Raw genomic sequence first — 14006 nt, 5'->3', positions numbered from 1 at the left:
GACAAAGAACTTTGTCCTTGGAGGCAAAGAGGGGAATGTATGAGAGTATAGTTTTACCAACACTCTTATATAGGTGTGAAGCATGGGTAATGAATGTTGCAGCGAGGAGAAGGCTGGAGGCAGTGGAGATGTCATGTCTGAAGTTAATATGTGGTGTGAATATAATGCAGAGAATTCGTAGTTTGGAAGTTAGGAGGAGGTGCGGGATTACCAAAACTGTTGTCCAAAGGGCTGAGGAAGGGTTGTTGAGGTGGTTCGGACATGTAGAGAGAATGGAGCGAAACAGAATGACTTCAAGAGTGTATCAGTCTGTAGTGAAAGGAAGGCGGGGTAGGGGTCGGCCTAGGAAAGGTTGGAGGGACAGGGTAAAGGAGGTTTTGTGTGCGAGGGGCTTGGACTTCCAGCAGGCATGCGTGAGCGTGTTTGATAGGAGTGAATGGAGACAAATGGTTTTTAATAGTTGACGTGCTGTTGGAGTGTGAGCAAAGTAACATTTATGAAGGGGTTCAGGGAAACCGGCAGGCTGGACTTGAGTCCTGGAGATGGGAAGTACAGTGCCTTCACTCTGAAGGAAGGGTGTTAATGTTGCAGTTTAAAAACTGTAGTGTAAAGCACCCTTCTGGCAAGACAGTGATGGAGTGAATGATGGTGAAAGTTTTTCTTTTTCGGGCCACCTTGCCTTGGTGGGAATCAGCCAGTGTGATAATAAAAAAATAATAAAAAAATACTCTCTTATCCAGTGCTGTCAGTGTCCTTGTACATTATTTACCCCTTACTCCTACTATAGCTACCACTGAATAATGATCAGGTATATCTTTCCTTCCTTTACAGCATGTACTGTACATCCAATTAACCTTCAATGTTTTTTGGTGTCAGTAAATCTTCTTTCAACACCGGCTGTATCCCACTGAGGTGGGGTGGCCTAAAAGGAAAAACGAAAGTTTCTCCTTTTCTTTTCTTTCTTTCAACACACCAGCCATATCCCACCAAGGCAGGGTGGCCCAAAAAGAAAAACGAAAGTTTCTCTTTTAAATTTAGTAATTTATGTGGGAGAAGGGGTTACTAGCCCCTTCCTCCCGGCATTTTAGTCGCCTCTAACAACACGCATGGCTTACGGAGGAAGAATTCTGTTCCACGTCCCCATGGAGATAAGAGGAAATAAACAAGAATAAGAACTAGAAAGAAAGTAGAAGAAAACCCAGAGGGGTGTGTATATATATGCTTGTACATGCATGTGTAGTGTGACCTAAGTGTAAGTAGAAGTAGCAAGACGTACCTAAAATCTTGCATGTTCATGAGACAGAAAAAAGGACACCAGCAATCCTACCGTCATGTAAAACAATTACAGGCTTTTGTTTTACACTCACTTGGCAGGATGGTAGTACCTCCCTGGGCGGTTGCTGTCTACCAACCTACTACCTAGGTATTTATTTATTTAATTATTATTAACTTGGACATGATACATGTACAAAGAAATACAGTGGTTAAGTGTAACATGCCAAAAGCCCCTTGTATGCAGAGCATTATGGGCAGGCTTAAAATTAACTTAAGATTAACTAAGCAATGATATATTCAGTGGTAAAAATTATAGTAAACAAATAACAAATGAGTATTTTAAAGACAGGTCATATGGTCATTTACCGAGTTGCTGTGCATTCAGTAGAATGGAGTATTCTGTTAGGTAATGTAATAAAAAAAACAAAGTTTGATAGAGTCACAGGTTAAACATTTATGAGATACAATTATTCAGTATTTATTTAGTTGTGGGTGAGTAAGTGATTTTTAAGAAGAGACTTGAATTTATAAACAAACAGTGTTTCTTTTATATTCACAGGTAATGAATTCCAGATTTTTGGGCCTTTTATGTGCACTGAGTTTTTGCATAGTGTGAGATGGACACAAGGAACATCAAAGAGTGATCTGTGCCTTGTGTTATGGTCATGTGTTCTGTTGAGGTTGGTAAGGAGACATTTGAGGGGAGGGTTTATATCCGAGTTAAGTGTTCTATGTATGTAGTAGGTACAATAATAAGTATGGATGTTTTGACCGGTGAGTAGGTTTAGTTTTTTGAATACTGGTGGAGTGTGCTGCCTGTAGTGGGAATTTGTTATCATTCTGACTGCAGCCTTTTGTTGGGTAATTAATGGTCTGAGATGGTTTATTGTTGTTGAGCCCCATGCACAAATTCCATAGGTGAGATAGGGGTAAATAAGTGAGTGATATAGGGCCAGGAGGGCTGACTGTGGAACATAGTACCGTATCTTCGATAGTATGCCTACGGTCTTGGAAATTTTCTTGGAAATTTGTTGTACATGTGTTTGAAATTTGAGTCTATTATCAAGGTGGATTCCTAAGAATTTTCCCTCTGTGAGTTTTGTGATAGGTGATCCGTTTATCATTATGTTAAGAGAGACATCTGTAGCTCTGTTTCCAAACTGAATGAAGTAGGTTTTGTCAATGTTGAGAATAAGTTTGTTAGTCATCATCCAGGTAGATATTCTTTATGGGGAATATTCATCACTGTAATATCTCTTTTTTATCTACTAGGTATAGATTTATTTTTTATTTTGTAGAATAAAAGTTCCTAGGCAGTAGGTTGGTAGACAGCAACCACCCAGGGAAGTACTACCGTTCTGCCAAATGAGAGTAAAATGGAAGCCTGTAATTATTTTTCATGATGGTAGGATTGCTGGTGTCTTTTTTTTCTGTCTCATTAATGTGCAAGATTTCAGGTATATTTTGCTACTTTTGCTTACACTTAGGTCACACTACACTTCCATGTGCAAGCATATATATACACACACCCCTCTGGGTTTTCTTCTATTTTCTTACCAGTTCTTGTTCTTGTTTATTTCCTCTGATCTCCATGGGGAAGTGGAACAGAATTCTTCCTCTGTAAGCTATGTGTGTTGTAAGAGGTAACTCACATGCTGGGAGCAAGGGGCTAATAATCCCTTCTGTATACATTTCTAAAGTTAAAGAGCGAACCTTTAATTTTTTCCTTTTGGGCCACACTGCTTTGGTGGGATACAGCCGGTGGGTTGAAAGAAGAGGAATAAAATTTAAATTATGCTGGCATTGCAGTTCGGGAGTCATTTGAACTGTGATGTTAGTACACTTTGGCAAGACGGTAATTCAATGAATGATGGTGAATGTGTTTCCTCTTTTTTATTGGTCACTGTAACTCTGTGGGAGACAGCCAGTGTATTAAAAAAAGAATTGATTTACACATAAAACTGTTAAAATAGTGTGTTTCACGTTTAACCTTCCTATTATAATAAATGATTGTGATGTAAATACTATATTGTGGTCTCAGGTTTTGGAGGAGTTGTGAGATGCTGTAATCACATGTCCTTCTCTTATATTACTGGTAAATCATTCTTTATTGATGCTGACGCAAGTGGTGGGCATCCTTGTACGTGCTTGAATTGAAGTGTCATAATCCCTGATTGATGAATAGTGAGAAATAACTCGGACAGACAAATGAAACAAAGGTAAAATGAGTTTCGTATGTTTCAGCTCAGTCAAAAATCCTATTTGGCATTAACCCTTTGACTGTTTCGGTCATATATATATGTCTTACGAGCCACTGTGTTTGACGTATATACGTATACTCAAAAATTCTAGTGGCTTCAAATCAAGCAGGAGAAAGCTGGTAGGCCCACATGTGAGAGAATGGGTCTGTGTGATCAGTGTGCACCATATAAAAAAATCTTGCAGCACGCAGTGCATAATGAGAAAAAACCTCTGATCGTGTTTTCAGATTAAAACACCGAATTTGAGGTGTGTTTTCGTATAGTTTTTATGGTTATACTCTCATTTTCATAGTCACATTTGATAGAATGGAAAACATATTATAGAAATAGAGGTGATTTTGATTGGTTTTACTATGAAAAGGACCTCGAAATGGAGCTCAAAGTAGGGGAAATATTTGATTTTTGCCAATGTCCAAGAGTAAACAAATGATGTCATTGTCCAATAAATGTCCAACTAGCCATTCTAATATGCAATCATGAATGGGTTGATGTTATTTATACAATTATTACAATATTGCAGTAGTCTGCATAACAGTAAATCTTTTATTTTTTGTGTGAATAAAAATTCAAAACAAAGCAAGAGTAATATCAGAGGGGCCTGGAGATGTGACTGATGAACAAAGAAAATGTTATTTTAGAGCCAGGAATGTCTGCATTGTTCATTCTGGACCCTATTTTGAAATTGGCATGTTTTTTAATTTGCATGAAATTAGCCAAATTGCCAATTTCTGACCACTTTACTGGGTAGTTGAAATCAGTAAATAGGCAGTTTCTTGTACTCAATCGATAGAACAAATGGAGTTCTAAAGAAATAGTTATGAGTTTGGTCGACTGGAACAATGGAATTAGCTGAAAATGGGGCTCAAAGTGGGCGAAATCACCGATTCGTAAATATTGCCGAGGTCGCTAACTTTGCAAGAGCGTAATTCCATAAGTTTTCCATCAAATTTCATACTTTTGGTGTCATTACCTTTGAGGAAAGATTCTCTATCATTTCATAATGATTTTTTTTTTTTTTTCAAATATTTTGCGACACCAGGAGATACCTCAGGATTTGGGGTTTCGACAGTCAAAGGGTTAATTAAAGAGAGTCTCTGACCGAGACCAAAATGTACTTATTGTTTACCTGTGCTTCATTTTACTGTCCAAATGGTTTTTTGCTTTACACATCTGCTTATGTATAATTTCATTGTAATGATTAATTTTTTAACAGGAGAAAAGACACTGGCGACGCTACATCTACCTGTGGATTTATTATGCAGTATTTGAAGAGCTCAGTACCAAGGATGTGGAGAGAGCACGACAAGTGTATCAGATGTGCCTTCGTCTAATTCCACACAAGATTTTTACCTTTGCTGAGATTTGGTTACTCTATGCTAAATTTGAGATCCGTCAGAAAGACCTCACGGCAGCAAGAAAAACATTGGTAAGTAGAAATGTCTATATTGAACTTATAAATAATAGCATTGTTTCATTCACCAACAAAGGAAAATTCTCTACACTGTTAAATAATTGTATGTATTGCAGCTAATTAGTTGTTATATAACCCAAATAATTTGTTAAAATTCATGTATGTATGTGTGTATTTGCATGTAAGCTCAATCTTGAGCAGGCTTCTTGTTCAGATATTCAACAAAGAACTAGAGAGGAGAAATGATCAGTCACCTGGAAGATGGCTAGCAGTGATCTAATATTAAAAAATGATGACCTGTTTGGGTCATGGGGTCATTCTCTATCAGCTAATTATAAAATTGATGTGCAACCTAATTGTACTCATCTAAAGTAAAAGGACACAAGTGCAACTACTCATCTAGTTGGCCATAAGCTGATGGAAAAAATAATAAGAGAGACTAGTAGAATACCTTAACCCTTTTGGTGTCGGTCCCATTGTATAATGGCTTCGAAGCCAGTGTCGGTCCTGTAGTATAACGCCATGAGCTCATCTCACTCATATCAGCTGTTAACAGTAAATTTGGGCCTAGATATGAGAGAATGGGTCTATGTGGTAAGTGTGTCCCATATAAAAAAAATCCTGCAGCATGCAGTGCATAATGAAATATCCTTGATCGTGTTTTTGGGTTAAAACAGTAAATTTGCGGTGTATTTTTGTATGGTTATTGTGGTTGCATTCTCAGTTTCTTGGTCTCAGTTAACAGAATGAGAGATACAGTGGACCCCTGCCTTACGATATTAATCCATTCCTGAGAGCTCATCGTAAGCTGAAATTATTGTTAGCCAAATTAATTTTCTCAGCAAGAAATAATGGAAATCAAATTAATCCGTTCCTGACATCCCAAAGTATGAAAATAAAAAAATTTTTTACCACATGAAATATTAATTTTAATACACACAAACATAATTACTACTCTAGTAAGTTAAGAATATATGACACTTACCTTTATTGAAGATCTGGTGATGATTGATGGGATGGGAGGAGGGGAGATTGTCGAAGTTGTTATTGTTTAGAAGGGGAATCGCCTTCCATTAGGACTTGAGGTAGCAAGTCCTTTTCCCGGGTTACTTCCCTTCTTCTTTTAATGCCACTAGGACCAGCTTGAGAGTCACTGGACCTCTGTCGCACAACAAATCTGTCCATAGAGCTCTGTACCTCCCATTCCTTTAAGATTTACCTAAAATGGGCCATAACATTGTCATTGTACAGGTTGCCAACACGGCTTGCAGTAGCTGTATCAGGGTGATTTTCATCCATAAAGGTTTGCACTTCAACCCACTTTGCACACATTTCCTTAATCTTTGAAGTAGGCAACTTCCTCAATTTCTCTCTCCCCTCCTCTGAAGCAGTTTCCTCAGGTCTGGCCTCTTGCTGTTGAAGATGATCTTGCAGCTCATCAGTGGTTAGTTCTTCATTGTCCTCCTCCACCAGCTCTTCCACATCCTCCCCACTAACCTCCAACCCCAAGGACTTCCCCAATGCTATAATTGATTCCACAACTGGCATACGCTTCTCAGGGTTAGCCCCAAACCCTTCAAAATCCCTTTCTTCTTCGCATTGTGGCCACAGTTTTTTCCAAATAGAATTCAAGGTCCAATTAGTCACTCCCTCCCAAGCCTTACCTATAAGGTTTACACAACTGAGGATACTAAAGTGATCTTTCCAAAACTCTCTTAGAGTTAATCGAGTGTCTGAGGTCACTTCAAAGCACTTTTGAAACATAGCTTTTGTGTAGAGTTTTTTGAAGTTTGAAATGACCTGCTGGTCCATGGGCTGCAGGAGAGGAGTGGTATTAGGAGGCAAAAACTTGACCTTAATGAAGCTCATGTCCCCAGAAAGTCACTCTGCCAAGTCTGAAGGATGACCAGGAGCATTGTCTAATATAAGGAGGCACTTAAGGTCCAGTTTCTTTTCCAGGAGGTAATTTTTCACAGTGGGGGCAAATGCATGGTGAAACCAGTCATAGAAAAAGTCCCTAGTGACCCATGCCTTACTGTTTGCCCTCCACAGCACACACAAATTAGCCTTGAGGACATTGTTTTGCCTGAATGCTCTGGGAGTTTCAGAGTGATACACCAATAAAGGCTTCACTTTGCAATCACCACTAGCATTAGCACACATCAAAAGAGTAAGCCTGTCTTTCATAGGTTTATTTCCTGGGAGTGCCTTTTTCTCCCGAGTAATGTAGGTTCTGCTTGGCATTTTCCTCCAAAACATGCCTGTTTTGTCACAATTAAACACTTGTTCAGGTTTCAATTCTTCACTGTCTATGTACTCCTTGAATTCCTTCACATATTTTTCAGCCACTTTGTGGTCCGAACTGGCAGCCTCACCATGCCTTATCACACTATGTATGCCACTACGATTCTTAAATCTCTCAAACCAACCTTTGCTGGCCTTAAATTCACTCACATCACCACTAGTTGCAGGCATTTTTTCTAATTAAATCTTCATGCAACTTCCTAGCCTTTTCACATATGATCACTTGAGTGATGCTATCTCCTGCTATCTGTTTTTCGTTTATCCACACCAATAACAAGGGGGGCAAAAGAGATTGTAAAAATTATAGAGGAATAAGTTTATTGAGTTATAGGTAGTAGGTTGGTAGACAGCAACCGCCCAGGGAGGTACTACCGTCCTGCCAAGTGAGTGTAAAACGAAAGCCTGTAATTGTTTTACATGATGGTAGGATTGCTGGTGTCCTTTTTTCTGTCTCATGAACATGCAAGATTTCAGGTACGTCTTGCTACTTCTACTTACACTTAGGTCACACTACACATACATGTACAAGCACATATATACACACCCCTCTGGGTTTTCTTCTATTTTCTTTCTAGTTCTTATTCTTGTTTATTTCCTCTTATCTCCATGGGGAAGTGGAACAGAATTCTTCCTCCGTAAGCCATGCGTGTTGTAAGAGGCGACTAAAATGCCGGGAGCAAGGGGCTAGTAACCTCTTCTCCTGTATATATTACTAAATGTAAAAGGAGAAACTTTCGTTTTTCCTTTTGGGCCACCCTGCCTCGGTGGGATACGGCCGGTGTGTTGAAAGAAAGAAGAAGTTTATTGAGTATACCAGGAAAAGCGTATGGTAGGGTTATTATTGAAAGAATTAGAGGTAAGACAGAATGTAGGATTGCGGATGAGCAAGGACGTTTCAGAGCGGGTAGGAGATATGTAGATCAAGTGTTTACATTGAAGCATATATGTGAACAGTATTTAGATAAAGGTAGGGAAGCTTTTATTGCATTTATGGATTTAGAAAAGGCATATGATAGAGTGGATAGGGGAGCAATGTGGCAGATGTTGCAAGTATATGGAATAGGTGGTAAGTTACTAAATGCTGTAAAGAGTTTTTATGAGGATAGTGAGGCTCAGGTTAGGGTGTGTAGAAGAGAGGGAGACTACTTCCCGGTAAAAGTAGGTCTTAGACGGGATGTGTAATGTCACCATGGTTGTTTAATATATTTATAGATGGGGTTGTAAAAGAAGTAAATACTAGGGTGTTCGGGAGAGGGGTGGGATTAAATTATGGGGAATCAAATACAAAATGGGAATTGACACAGTTACTTTTTGCTGATGATAATGTGCTTATGGGAGATTCTAAAGAAAAATTGCAAAGGTTAGTGGATGAGTTTGGGAGTGTGTGTAAAGGTAGAAAGTTGAAAGTGAACATAGAAAAGAGTAAGGTGATGAGGGTATCAAATGATTTAGATAAAGAAAAATTGGATATCAAATTGGGGAGGAGGAGTATGGAAGAAGTGAATGTTTTCAGATACTTGGGAGTTGACGTGTCGGCGGATGGATTTATGGAGGATGAAGTTAATCATAGAATTGATGAAGGAAAAAAGGTGAGTGGTGCGTTGAAGTATACGTGGAGTCAAAAAATGTTATCTATGGAGGCAAAGAAGGGAATGTATGAAAGTATAGTAGTACCAACACTTATATGGGTGTGAAGCTTGGGTTGTGAATGCAGCAGCAAGGAGGCGGTTGGAGGCAGTGGGGATGTCCTGTCTAAGGACAATGTGTGGTGTAAATATTATGCAGAAAATTCGGAGTGTGGAAATTAGGAGAAGGTGTGGAGTTAATAAAAGTATTAGTCAGAGGGCTGAAGAGGGGTTGTTGAGGTGGTTTGGTCATTTAGAGAGAATGACATGGAGAGCATTTAAATCTGTAGGAGAAGGAAGGCGGGGTAGGGGTCGTCCTCGAAAAGGTTGGAAGGAAGGGGTAAGGGAGGTTTTGTGGGCGAGGGGCTTGGACTTCCAGCAGGCGTGCATGAGCGTGTTCGATAGGAGTGAATGGAGACGAATGGTATTTGGGACCTGACGATCTGTTGGAGTGTGAGCAGGGTAATATTTAGTGAAAGGATTCAGGGAAACCGGTTATTTTTATATAGCCGGACTTGAGTCCTGGAAATGGGAAGTACAATGCCTGCACTCTAAAGGAGGGGTTTTGGGATATTAGCAGTTTGGAGGGATATATTGTGTATCTTTATACATATATGCTTCTAAACTGTTGTGTTCTGAGCACCTCTGCAAAAAGAGTGATTATGTGTGAGTGAGGTGAAAGTGTTGAATGATGATGAAAGTATTTTCTTTTTGGGGATTTTCTTTCTTTTTGGGTCACCCTGCCTTGGTGGGAGTTGGCCGACTTGTTAAAAAAAATAAAATAACAGTCTTCTTCTTCTTCTATCACTTGCGATCTCTGTTTTGAAAACAAACTTGCACCTTTTGCAAGAACAGCTTCCTTGATTGCCGTTTGTTGGCAAAGATAGTAGCGATGGTTGATTGGGGTTTTGTATACAACCTGGCTAGCTCCGAGACAGGCACTCCACTTTCGTACTTAGCAATTATCTCTTTCTTCATTTCCATAGTAATTTTCACCCTTTTTACCACAGGGTTGGCACTAGAAGCTTTCTTGGGGCCCATGGTGACTTATTTTGCAGTTAGAAGCACTACAAACACTGGGATAATATAAAATGTACCGAATGTATGCGTGGATGTGACCATACTGGCTGCTTGTAAACACTTGCACCCACCGGGCAGCTGAGGCGCGCTCAGGCCACACGTAGGACGCATCCCAGACGAATCACGTAAGACGAGTTTTTTTATCGTGAGGCGAGGCAAAATTTTTGCGTTCAAATGCTTCATATGGCGGATTTAACGTAACGCAATGCGTTCATAAGGCGGGGGCCTACTGTATATTACAGAAATAGAGATGATTTTGATTAGTTTCAAAGTAGTGGAAATGTTCAATTTTTGCCGATATTACAGAGTGCACATATGATGTCGTTTGTCCAATACGCATCCACTTGACCAATCTGATACACGTTTGGGAATGCACTGACATTATTTATACAGTTATTACAATAATGCAGTAGTCTGCATAACAATTAATCGACTATATTTTGTGTGATGATGAAAGTATTTTCTTTTTGGGGATTTTCTTTCTTTTTGGGTCACCCTGCCTCGGTGGGAGACAGCCGACTTGTTAAAAAAAAAAAAATTGTGTGAATAAACATTCAAAATGAATAGCAAGTGTAATGTAAGTGAGGCCTGGAGACGGGATTAAGGAACAGAGGAAATGTTTTTGTAGTGCCAGGAATGTCTACATTGTTTATTCTGGACCCTATGTTCAAATTAGCATTTGTTGAATTTTGTATGAAATTGGCCAAATTACCGAATTCTGATCACTTTATTGGGTAGTTAAAATAAGTAAATGGGCAGTTTCTTGTACTCATTCGATAGAATAGAAGGAATTCTAGTGAAATAGCTATGAATTTGGTGGACTGGAACAATGGAATTGGCAAAAAATAAAGTGCAAAGTGGGCAAAATCACCAATATGCAAATATTCCCAAGAACACTAACTTTGCGAGAGCATAATTCTGTAAGTTTTCCGTCAAATTTTGTACTTTTGGTTTCATTACCTTTGGATAAAGATTCTCTATCATTTCATAAGATAAAATAATTTTTTTTTTAATTCTTTGATCCTGAGAGCAAGTTTGAGAGGTGGGGTTCATCACTGAAAAGATTTAGAAAATGGACGTCAGCACAGAGCAACTGCATGAGTTATGAATGGCAAGTCTAGCCTTACAAATCTTATTGAGAGCCAAACTGATAAGGATTAAGCATGAAAGAGAGGGATGATTTATCTCATACAGCCTCTCCTTACTTAATGACGGAGTTCCGTTCCAAAGACCACGTTGGTAAACATATTCGTTTGTAAACGAACACTAATTTTAATGGATAAATGAACATTTAAATTGGTTTTACCTTTATTGAAGACTCATGTTGGCATATGGAAGATGGCAAGGAGAGGGAGAGGGGAAGGGAAGAGAGTTTATTGTTTGGAAGGGAAATCCCCTTCCATAAGGACTTCAGGTATTAAGTCTCTACCCGGGGTTACTTACCTTCTTTGTCTTTTACTGGCACTAGGACCAGCTTGAGAGTCACTGTACCCCTGTCACACAAAAAATCTGTCCAGAGAGGTCTGTTTCTGGTGCCTCTTTAAGATTTACCTAAAATGGGACACGGCATTGTCATTGATGAGGACTTCCCGTACATCCTGGTGAGATCGACCACACGTACGCCACTTTCGTACTTTTCTACAAGTTCGTTGTTGAATTCTGTAATGTTTCTCACCTTCTTTATCAAAGGGGTGGCACTCAGAGTTTTCTTTGGCCCCATGGTGGCTTATTTAGCAGTTGCACTTAATTAACCCCTTCAGGGTCCAAGGCCCAAATCTGAAGTGGTGCCCCAGTGTCCAAGAATTTTCCAAAAAAAAATTTGTTATTTTTTCTTATGAAATGGTAGAGAATCTTTTTGCGAAGGTAATAAAACAAAAAGTACGAAATTTGATGGAAAATTGACGAAATTATGCTCTTGCGAATTTTGATGTGTCAGCGATATTTACGAATCAGCGATTTTGCCGACTTTGACTTCCATTTTAGGCCAATTACATCATTCCAGTCGACCAAATTCTTAGCTATATTACTAGTATTACTTCTATTCTATCGATTGAGCACAAGAAATCGCCAAGTCAACTGTTTCAACTACAAAATAAAGTGAACGGAAATTGGTAATTTGGCCAATTTAACACAAAGTTCAAAATATTCCAATTTCAAAATAGCATCCAGAATAAACAATGTAGGCATTCCTGGCACTAAACTAACATTTCCTCGGTTCATTAGTTACATTTTGAGGCTTTACAAATAAATCCCATTTTTATTTTTTATTTACATAATGAATTTTTATTCACACCAAAAAATAGAAGATTTACTGTTATGCAATATTGTAATAATTGTATAAATATCATCACCACATTTGTGAATGTGTATTAGATCCACCAGCTGGCGTGTATTAGACGTGTGAGGTCGTTTGTTTACTCTTGAACATCGACAAAAATTTAACGTTTCCGCTACTTTGAGCTCAATTTCAAGCCATTTCCAGTGCTAAAACCAATCAAAATCATCTCTATTTCTGTAATATGTCTTCCATTCTATCAAATGAGACCAAGAAATTGCAAATACAACTATAAAAAACATACGAAAAACACTGCAAAGTTGCTGGTTTAATCGAAAATCTTGGTTTCAGTTTTTTCTCTCATTATACACAGTGTGCTGCAGGATTTGTTTTATGTGGTGCACACATACCACATAGATGTATTCTCTCATATCTAGGCCCAAGTGTACCACTCACAGTTTATCAGAGTGGGCTGAGCTCATGACGTAGATCTAAAGTTTGGACACTGAACGCAAAGCCGTAGATCTACGGGACAGACCCTGAAAGGGTTAACAAGCACAAACAACAATCTGTTATTACGAAATGTTTCGTATGAACGCTCAGGGTAATGTTCACTCAACAAGAAACAAAGCCATACTGACTCAGAATGCGTGCATGGGATGCTTTGTGTGGGCATGGGTGCATTGACATGTTTGGTACGGTGGACGAAAACCAAGCTGACGAGCGAAAACTGGTACAGTATTTTGACAAAAAAAGTCGTCAAAAACCAAATTCAAAGAAAGCCAAGGTTCCACTATAGAGAAAATCAGCTCTAATATACATTATTTAGGTATGCATAAGTCCAAGTCGTCAGTAAACAAGTACGTATGTTGCTAAGTGAGGAGAGGCTGTATTTGAAAACTGCAGGAAAGCCTTTGGCACAGAAGTATGATAGACAAACTGGAAATGTAGACTTGAGTGACAGGCATAATGCCATCATCGATTAAAAATCTCTAAATAAAAGATAAAGATGACCTAAGATTTAATTCAATGTTCTTTACTATTTCTAGTACTGTAATTTAGGTATATATGATTTACTAGGGAAAGATTGATTCTTCAATATCATTATTTATGTATGGTGTAGAATAAGGAAAGTAGAAGACAACTGAATGATAAGTGCAAGCTGCAGGATTTGTCAAGTAAGTGGCTGCTACTATGGTTGAATCCCAGCTAGAGCATAGTAATGAATTTGGGCACTAGGGAAAGTAGATATTGTGTACAAACCTAATAACGTCAGCTGTATATGTTAGAGTAGCAAGCATAAGAAAAGTTTTTAGGAACCTGAATGAAGGATATTTCAAATAACTTTTCCTTGTTTATGTAAGATCAATCTTGAAGCATGTAGTGCACTCTTAGGGCTCTCAATTACCCATGCATTAGATGAGCCTAAAGGAAGTTCATTGGTTTGTTACCTCATTGGTGCCACAACTAAGAGGCAAGAGCTTAGGAAAGAATACATGTACATAAATTTTATCTAATGCTAGCCAGGAACATTCTACATATCGTTAATGTAGTTTTTAAAGTTGCTGTGGTCTAAAAGAATACAAAAAGTAAAAATGAATGTAGAGCAATAACTATATAAATTACCAAAAACTAATAGTCATCAACTTTACCAAGGTTGCTATCACCAAGATTGTACACAGTCTGTGTAATTAGGGTATGTCACTTGATTGGTTGTTGTTGCATCTGCACAGGGTTGAAGCTTAGAGGGAACACTCTATGTGAGGGTCCTGGAT

At 38.6% G+C, this 14006-nt stretch overlaps 1 protein-coding gene across 1 annotated transcript in view; it reads left to right on the top strand.

Annotated features, from left to right (window-relative positions):
• crn (pre-mRNA splicing factor crn) overlaps positions 1-14006 on the top strand; it is a 56264-nt gene that overhangs the window by 28379 nt on the left and 13879 nt on the right. Inside the window, exon 6 of the mRNA XM_070098037.1 lies at positions 4750-4962. Coding sequence (XP_069954138.1) covers positions 4750-4962 — 213 coding nt within the window. The remainder of the gene's footprint in view (positions 1-4749; positions 4963-14006) is intronic.

Source organism: Cherax quadricarinatus, chromosome 60 (genome assembly GCF_038502225.1).
Source record: "Cherax quadricarinatus isolate ZL_2023a chromosome 60, ASM3850222v1, whole genome shotgun sequence".
NCBI lineage: Eukaryota > Metazoa > Arthropoda > Malacostraca > Decapoda > Parastacidae > Cherax > Cherax quadricarinatus.
The sequence above is the reverse complement of the archived record's forward strand: the minus strand, read 5'-3'. Positions and strand labels throughout refer to the sequence as shown.